Source organism: Trypanosoma theileri, assembly GCF_002087225.1.
Source record: "Trypanosoma theileri isolate Edinburgh chromosome Unknown TM35_Tth_3_V1, whole genome shotgun sequence".
In the NCBI taxonomy this organism is placed as follows: Eukaryota; Euglenozoa; class Kinetoplastea; order Trypanosomatida; family Trypanosomatidae; genus Trypanosoma; species Trypanosoma theileri.
The window spans coordinates 34,093-43,373 of NW_021639845.1; the positions used below are offsets into that span (position 1 = coordinate 34,093).

General features: G+C 43.1%; 3 protein-coding genes across 3 annotated transcripts; 1 reads left to right on the top strand and 2 right to left on the bottom strand.

The window, feature by feature from the left end:
* Positions 1 to 189: 189 nt before the first annotated feature.
* TM35_000031170 (uncharacterized protein) lies at positions 190 to 1,272 on the bottom strand (the record flags this gene model as incomplete). The annotated part of the gene is made up of 1 exon (XM_029021884.1): positions 190 to 1,272. One exon carries the CDS (start codon positions 1,270 to 1,272, stop codon positions 190 to 192), a length of 1,083 nt encoding a protein of 360 aa, XP_028886430.1.
* A 1,065-nt stretch (positions 1,273 to 2,337) lies between these two features.
* TM35_000031180 (uncharacterized protein) lies at positions 2,338 to 3,123 on the bottom strand (the record flags this gene model as incomplete). Its single annotated transcript, XM_029021885.1, has 1 exon — positions 2,338 to 3,123. The coding sequence occupies one exon, from the start codon at positions 3,121 to 3,123 to the stop codon at positions 2,338 to 2,340; it is 786 nt and encodes a 261-aa protein (XP_028886431.1).
* An 878-nt stretch (positions 3,124 to 4,001) lies between these two features.
* On the top strand, positions 4,002 to 4,310 carry TM35_000031190 (uncharacterized protein; the record flags this gene model as incomplete). Its single annotated transcript, XM_029021886.1, has 1 exon — positions 4,002 to 4,310. One exon carries the CDS (start codon positions 4,002 to 4,004, stop codon positions 4,308 to 4,310), a length of 309 nt encoding a protein of 102 aa, XP_028886432.1.
* Positions 4,311 to 9,281: the final 4,971 nt, after the last annotated feature.

Here is a 9,281-nt window from a genome sequence, read left to right on the forward strand (position 1 = left end):
AAAGTTTTAAATAAAGTAAAAAAAGCAATTATCATCTATTTTTTTTAATTCGTTTTTCCAAGGCATTTAAATGGTTATTAAGGAGAAAGTCACCATAAAATTACATATCCATACACTTTAAGCAATAAACGAAAATAATAAAATAAAACAATATAAGTATTTTCTTCCCACAAGAAATAAATTAATTAACTAAGCTAATGGACAATTTACAATCATCGTCCTCGATGACTTTAGAAACCTCGCCGAGACATCATCAATGACTATAGTTTTCGGTAATTGCACCAGCGTGCCATCAACTTCTATCGTATCTGAAGATACAGTTAAGTCCACATCTTTTATAGAAGCTACACCTGGTGGAGGATATAAACGCACAACTATTTCCTTTTCAGTGCAAGTTACAGATTGAACGGTCCATTGATTATGCTTTTCTTTTACATCTGTTAGTTTAATCTCAGATTCCTTGTTTTCAAGGGCTTTAATCGTTGAATCAGAGGTTCTTTTCTCTGTAGTAGTAGTCACACTGTTGAGTTGACGAGTATCTATCACCTGACACCTATTTCGCAGTTTTTCAGGGAAGTGTTGCAATGGATCTGGGGGTGGTAAATTACACTCGCTACTACCTTTGCTTCCGTATAATCGAGCATCATTGAGGAACCCTTTTCGAATACCACTTCCTTTTGGCATTTCCGTTACTAACGGTGTTCGTCTCGTCTTGGCCACATTTTTAGAATCATCTAATTTTAACTCTGTTGGCAAAAAAGATCCCTCATTGTCTTTTTTTTCTTGTACCCCTTCTTTTTTCATTTCCTTCTCAACGTTTTCTGCAATTTCAGAAAAAATCCGTTCAATATTTCTATTAGTATTTTCAAAATACTTTCTATCAGGTAATAATCTACTGCAACGCACATTTAACCGCATCCCACACTCTTGTAGAATCCAATCAATCGCAAGCGCTGTTAACCTCGTGACAAAATGCTCAAAAAGATGATGACTCTGGACACAACGTTGAGTTAAAGAAGGATGGATAACTACGTCTATAACAAAGTTATATTTTTTGCCTTCGTACTTTTCTGGAGGCCCAACAGATATTGGTACAATTAGATTATCAAGACCGTACTCATCCAAATAGGTCTCCGGAATGGGTTCCATGTTCTTCGCCAAGGCCATTCCAACGGAAGAATGACCACAAACATTAACCACAACCAAGGTCTCCTTGTCCTCTGCCAGGGATTCAAAGCAAAATCCTGCTTCAACTCCCGGTGCAGAAGGCATGAGACTTTTTTTGTTATTTAAGAGAATAAACCTATCAATGCCCAAATTACCAAGAAAAAAAGAATGTGTAACTTACTTCATAAGATGAACAGCAATAATGGTTACTAATCTGGTAATGCAAAACAAAACCCCGCGCAAATTGTGATCAGAATAACAGCAAGACTCGCCAAAAAAAAAAAAAAAAAATGACACATCCACGATATTTTTTGATATACATATACAAACACTGTTTCAATAAAACAAGAGAAGACACTCGTTTGATTCAAGTGTCATCATCAGACGAATCCCTTACGAAACACCCAGACCTTATTTCCCCAATAAGGAGAAAAAAAAAAAAGAGGATCAATAGACAGTTAGCATTTTCCCCACATATCTTCATCACCTGTCGTGTTTTTATAAGTCGTAAGAAAATAATTCCTGTCACATATTCATTGTTCATACTGGCGAATGAGAAGCACTGAAAGTCCCTTTTAAACTGTCCCCCGCACCTGGTGAAGAAGGATGAAAAGGGTGGCCCTTTTAAAAAGAAATCCTGTTCGACATTATCTAAAGAGATAAATAAATAAATAAATGTGCTAATTTTTAGTAGGCGTAACATTAGATTATTCCTTTCCCAAACGCCCTCACTCACATCCCCTCCATCAGAAAAAGAAAAAAAAGAAACGCCTACCACTATGTAATTAATAATAATAATAATAATAATAATAATAATAATAATAATAATATTAATAATAATAATAATATCCGCTTTTCTTTTCTTTTTTGTTCTTGTCAAGAGCATTTACCTCTTCTAACAGTAAAAAGAAAAAAAAAAAGATCACCAAAAGATCATTCCTAACTCTCATTACCAGGAAAAAAAATCATTTTTTCCCCTTTAGATAAATGCGTCATAGGAAAGTCAAAAATAAAAAAAAAGTTTTTTGTTTGAACCAGGAAATCACCTCCCCCAGTTTCTGAGAAGTACTCATCCGCCAACCGATTATTGTAAGGTGGAAAAAAAAACTGCAAAAAAAAACCCCTGATGCACCCAAGTGACTCAAGCACGACTTGTTTCTTTCTTTTCTCCTAGTGTTTTTCCTGGTTTGAATCAGTGGTTAGGCTTTCGTCTGCTGTTTCGCGGTTGCCCCCGAACGCATTTTGCGAGGCAGAAGCGATTCCGCCCGATCCCCACGAAGACAAACCATACACCAAGAAACGACAAAACCACCCCCGATCTTTTTTGGAAAAACCAGCCCCCGGGGGGGACTCCATGGGCCCCGCCGGCGCGCCTTGGGGAAGGGGGCGCGGGAAGGAAGTGAAAACAAGACCCAGCACCCAAACCAAACAAACCAACCTGTAACCAAAAAAAAAAAAAGAAACGGTTGTCGGGAATCCTGTCGCCTCGTTCTTCGGCCCCGCGCCCCGCCCAAAAAAAGAACGGGAGACCACCGCCCCCCAACCCGGCGCGAAAAAAGGCCGGTGAACCCGGAACGCTTGGTGGACCCTTTTATTTCCCCGGCGTGGTGCCGAAAAAAAAGGTGACCCGGGCCTTCTTGAAATTCTGCTTTTGGGCAGGGCGCCGCCGCCGGCAAGCAGCCGTGGCTTCCTTGACGTTCGGCCCCCCTTTCCCCGAAAGGAACCCTCGGCAGCGAGAGGTTGTGGTCCGCCAGTGGGCGACAATTTCCCCAACTCTAAACGTTGCGCCCTTCCCGGGCCACTGTGCGACAGGGACGGGGTTCTTTCACACCCGAACGCCTCCAAATGCCAAACATTTTTTTTTTTTTTTTTGGCCCGCACGTCGTCGTTTGAAACCCCTCCGGCAACACGAGGCGCAGCAGGTCGGGCGGCCAGTTCTGCCGAATCTCTCTTCATGGATTTTGTTCCTCCAGAAAATGGATATTGACGTTCTGTTGGGCTCAAGAAAAACCCCTATCGGAACATCGAATCCACACGAAACGATGTTGATGTAAGAAAAACGGAGCCATCCTTCTCGCGTCCCCCATCTGAGGCTCAGAATTGACCACGTTTCTTCAAAGGCATGCAAAAAAAAACTCGGCATTTCACGACAAAAGGAGCCCAATTAAGAGAAAGCAAAAGGTTCCAACTGGTAACCTTTACTTGGCCCATTTCTTCCATAACCAAAAACTCTTCTACTGAAAAGTCGTTATCCGTTTTATGCCCAACTTCGCTTTAAATGCAGATAAAAATTCAAAGAAGGCTACCCGACCGACGCGTGGAGAAAAAAAAAAAAATTCCGAAAGCCCCCGCCCAACTCAACCATTCGGCATTGCCGCAGGCGCGCTGCCTTGCCAAGATTGATGAAATGTGCCAATAAACTTACTTCTACAAAAATTACACTTCCCGAAAGGCCTCGCAACGCCAAGGGAAGGAAAAATGGCACCACGCATTTTCACAAGCCATGCGTTGGGGTAGCCGCTGGGAGGGAACTCTTGGGCAGGCAGAGCGAAAAAAAAAGGAGAAAAAGTGCTATAACTATTATTACCATTTTGGTTTATTTTGGGCCAGAATGTTTCCGGGATGGCGCGCGAGGGTGAGGGCAGAATGTTTTTTTTTTTTTTTTCCGTTTCCGCCCCACCCAATCTCAAAAACCTAATCTTCGCAATTTTCCGGCGAGCTTGGCAAAAAGAGAAACGATCTACATATTTGCCCGTTTACCTACTCATAAACCCTTAAATAATGCAACTGCTGATGTCCTAATTTTACCTTGATTCCCCGTACCCGTTTGCAGGATGGCGTGGTCAGCTGAGGGGCGCGTTCCTTCGTGTAAAACAATTGTACTTACCCACCTGTTCTATACCAAAATTTCCTTATGTGTGTGGTATAACCTTGCTTCCTGTTTGAAGATTTTTCTGCTTTTTGTACCGAGACTACCGCGACCAGCGGATGGGCAAACAACTTTCTCCGCAAAGAGGATCACTTGTGGTGACGGACGTTGCCGACATCTACCTTTAGAGAGGAACACATGGCGAAAGCAAATGCCATGGCCCGGGGTATTTGACGGCACTGGCATGGAGATAAAGATTCTCGTTCGTGTATAACTTTACAACCTTTAACTAAGCCCACCGTGGGCGCATGAACGAGGAAATTGCAGTGGTTTTTTTTTTCTGCCAGGGCGGGGTCCCGGGGATGAAATTACAGTATCCGCCAACACCTAGGAACGCAGCGCATATGGGGAGGGCGGCCGCGCACACGATGCCGATTTATTTGGTCATCCTCATATTTGAAGGAAAAAAAGTTTTCTGTTTGTCGTGCATCGCGAAAATTCGTCCGGCGCAGATTAACAATCTGAAAAAAGGGTAAATTCTGAAGATTGGGGGAGGGGGCTTTGATACTGTATTGGGCGGCGGCTCTTAATACGGAAAAAACGGATCCCCGTTGGGCATCAGCGATGCATTTGGTATTGTCACCATTGTCGTTTATTTTCAGGCACAAGAAGCATCCCACCAACCTTGTGGCCAGCAAAGTGGAATGTATTTTGAATTCTTACAGAGAAACAACCCATTCAATCAAGAGAGGTACGTTGCGGTACGGGGTTGAGTCGGTCGACATTCACACTAAAGAATCCTCATGTGATTCCCCAATTCACAAGGCATAAGGGCCAATTCTATCTCCCTCATAATGCAGTGCCGCATCTTGACCACCACACATCCTTTCTTTCGAAGATTTCATCGGCGATGACATTGACGCAACAAATTATCCCTACCGGTTTGTGGGGCGATAGAACCCCCCGCATAAAGGGAAAAAGGACCCAGGGAAGATAGCAAAATAGCCCGATAACAACGGAAAATGTGTCTGACGTCGCCGAGAGAAGAAATCACAATCGTTTTACATCAAGTATATGTTGCGGTGCCTGATATCAGATCGATTCTCTTTTGGTTAGATGAATACGTTTTTTCTTAGTTTTTCACACGTTTGATGCTTCCAGAGGCGCCCAAGATAAAAAATTACAGACCCATTCCCAACCAAAATGATTTTTTTTATTTTTTGCAAGAGATCTGGATAAAAACGAACGTTTCGGTCTTAGACAGAAGTTCATCTGTGCTATTTTTTTTTCCGTATTCGAAGAGAAACTCATTTAAAAATTCCAACCGTTAGATGGCACATCCTTAGAAATTAATAAGGCAGGGCCCTTGCCAAGCAGAAGCGCTATAGGGTAATATTTTATGTTATTTAACGATGGCGTTGGGTGGGTCTGCGTCTTGGTCGGATATGGAGCCCCTTCGTTTTCTAAGCAACATCGCCTCCTAGCACCAAGTGTCTCATTTGGCGCAGGGGTTGTCGATAATTCTACTGCAGAATCGCCACGATTGCAAAAAAAAAAAAGAAGCAGAGTGTGAGTTAAGCAATCCTTCAGAGCCGCAACCTCGGCATTTGTGGAAGGAGTTTCGGGGCGTGAAGTCTAAGAGGAGAACTTCAAAAAAAGAAAAAAAGCGTTCTTAGAACCGTTTGGAGATAAGAAAGATACCATTTCTCGCGAGCACCGGGCGGAACCCAGCCGAAAGATACCAAGACCCATCCCAAGAACAAGTGCGGCGACGTATCGGACACGTTTTGCGTGACGACTATAAAATGGCTTTGCCGAAGAAGAAGCGCAACCCAAAATTGCAGGATACACACGTTCATTGGAGTATGCGCGGTTTCAGATATGGCGGCAGCACGCCACCTTTTTAAGCGCCACAACAGCCCTTTTGGTTCTCCCTGGGGCGCTCTTTTTCTCCAAAGAAGGTTTGCGTTCGGTTTGCCTTTTTTAAAGCAAGTTAATCTCACCCTCCCTTTTTTTTTCCGGTTCTCTCGATCCCGCTGCCTTCTCTGTGGTTGGGAGGCTTGTTGTTGCACCGATTTCTCCCGAACAAGAAGGCGCCCCCAGTGCTGGCGGAGGGCCTTTCATCAAAGCTGGGCGGGGCGGAGGCTCTTTTTCATAGAAACTCTAGGCGCAAAAGTTGCCTGAGGCCGCAAGGGAACCCCACCCCATCCCCATCGCGAGTGGGGGAAGAACGGCCTGGCTCTAGAGTTTCGGTTTTTTTCAATTTTTTCTCCCCCGGCCCGCCATAGTAATATGAGGAAGTGGGCTGTTTCAAAGACCAGCAAAGGACGCCAGCGAAACGCCACGTGATTTCCCTTCTGGGTTGGATGGGGCATTCCAAACTTTCACACCTCACGCACTGAATTTTTTTTTTCTTATTCGCGCCGCGTGGGAAATATGGCAGCCCATTTATCGAGTAGAAAGGGATGTTGGCGAATGGTTTGGTGAAGGGGGTTAACTTGCGAAGGGGTCCCGGGGACTATTTCGAGCAAGAGATTTTAGCATTTCCCATTTAGCAAACCTTGCCAGACGATCCTTCAGAGAATATATAAAGCAGGAGTTACTTGCCCGTTAGAATCTTAGAAATGTTACATATTTTCAATGAGAACTTGTGTCGTCTGTTTATTTTTTATGCTCAGATTGCCGCCACACCCGTTAATTTAAAGATAAGATTTTGCCCAAGCAAGGAACCATACTCGCTGCATTCTTCTTCCGGCACAAAGGCGCGCTGGCTTAACCTGCCAAAGCCGGAACCCAAAGAACAGAACCCGCTTTGATAAGGCACTTCTGCTTCCCACCGTCTTCCCGAGCAACCCATCTTCCAGCTAAGGGAGTACCCGCGTAAATAAAATTCATTCCGAAGCAATCGCCAGCTGGGGTTCTTTTATTCGCGGTTCGGGGGCGAAGGCGTCGCCCCATGGGGGAAAAAAAAAACACGCTAAGATGAAATGGAAGGAAGGAAAACAACACAATAGGAGCAGGGGTCGGGGGTTTGCCTGCCGTTTTTTTTTTTTTTTTCTTTCGTTGGGTGGGGTTTGCTCCGTGCTCTTTTCGCCACGGCCAGCGCCCTTTCCCAGACGCCGAAAACAGACCCCCATGAAGAAAAAAAAAACAGCGTTTCGACCAAAACGAAGTGCTGCTTTAATTTAAAATATTTTCGAACCCTTTCGTTTCTGGTTGGGTTTCCATTTGTTGGTTTTGCGGTTGCGTTGTTTGTGTTGGCCGTTGCGCGGTCAGGCTTCCAGGCAGTTCTGTTCCTAGAAAAAAAAGCATAAATAAATTTAAGCATAGTTGACGCCCCAAATTCGATGATCATCCTCTGAAATAAAATTTGCTTTGATATAATTTAAGCACCATTGTCATACCGTGACAACCCGGCTGCTGTTTTCGCGATACCTCTGCCGAAATCCGTGAACTCGGCTAACTTGATAGAGGCCTCTTGCCGGCGAGGTGGCTTCTAGTAAAAATTTGAAAGTGGGAAGGGCAAAGTGTCCAATAGGTTTCTTTTAAAGTTCCCATGGGGTCTGTCTTGTTCTGCAAAAAAGTAGTCTTTCGGAAGTTTCCCTACTTTTAAGCTTTCTTTGTATTTGCTTCCACAGAAGAAAATAATAAATAAAGCGATCTTTTTTATTTTACTCCGACCCAAAACCCCTGAAGACGAAACTCAATTGGAAATATCATCCGCACACCAACGTTACAATATATAAGAATAGAAAGAGTAATTGCCATTCAAGAAAAATCAATGATGGGGATCTCTATTTTATGCTTTAGCTTTTTCAGAGTATGTTAAAGCAGATATTTTATTTGCGAAGAATTCATCAGAGCAGCAGCTTCGGGGAATATACGAATGATGCCAGACTTCCAATCGCTCTGTTTCAGCAATGTTCTCCCTACCCCACCTCACCAGCAATGCCACCTATAAAGAAGACACAGGGACACAGGCAAAAGAGGAAGAAAACATACTCACAAAAGAAAAAAAAAAAAAAGATACCACAGTAAAGAATACAAAAGGGCACTACAAATCCAGCCTAATAATAAGATCCGCCTCCGCCTTTTCGTTGGCCGGCGTGGCTGTCTGTATTTCCTTGCAGGGTTTTCTCTTTCAAATGGCCAGAAAAAGTATTCTGATTTATAAGTCTTGGTTTACCTTAATCAAGTTTTCATTGCGTTCTTTTTTATGTTACAACTCACGTTCGCAAAGGAATTACGAAAGGACAACCTGAAGCCTAGCCATCAATTGGGATCAGAAAAAAAGAGGAGAAGAAAAAAAAAAAGCTATGCCTTCCCTTTTGATGACAGAATAAGGGGAATAGTAAAAAGTATTTTTTTTTTTCTTTTTTCTCCGTTGCTTTGCCACTGCTAAAAAATGAAGCGCATAGGAAGTTCCTTCTTCAATCAGTGATTGGGCCACCCTCTCCTGACTTTGCCGAGTCGTGACGATGGTGGCGCTGATGCTTTTCCGAGCCTTTTTCCTTTGACAACTTTCGAAAAGAGTGTTCGATACTTACGCTATCCTTTGCAACGAGGGCTACCTTATTGTGGTGTCAAGGCTGAGTACTTTAATTTATTAAAGGAAACTAGCACCACTCACTAAATTTTTAAATGAGGTTGTTACCTTAAAAAACAAATCTTTTAATTTTCTTTTAACAACCGCGTTCTTAGCAATGCTATCCCCTCGTTGGCGTTTGGCCAACGAAAGGTAGGGCCAAAGTCCATTACCTTGTATATTTTTTGCAGGGAAAGCCATGGGCCAGCAAATTCTCTTCTTGAGAGTTTATGGGTTTGCAAACTGCAAACGTCATACAGCACCAGGGCCAGCAGAGTCGTGCTGGGACAAAACTCCAACCAAGAAGGCCCTGGATTGCGTGCCGGCGTGCCATTGGCATAACTTTCGTTTACATATTGCGCTTTAGTGTGAATGATGCTAAAAAGGAAGTGGCGGGGACCCTAGAGATAGTAACAACTATGCCGTCCAGTGGTGGAAATAAGATTCTCCCCTAAAACGACTCAGAGAGGCAAAAAAAAATCCATGCCCCGCCACCTACGAGATCCACTACAATTTCATTACCAACGCGTAATTTTTCTGCGCAGCGGTAACAAAATACAATGAAAAACAAAATAAAAATAAAAATAAAAAAATATACTCAAATAAATAAATAATCCCCAAAAAAAAAATAATTATAGCAATAATAATATTAATAATAAT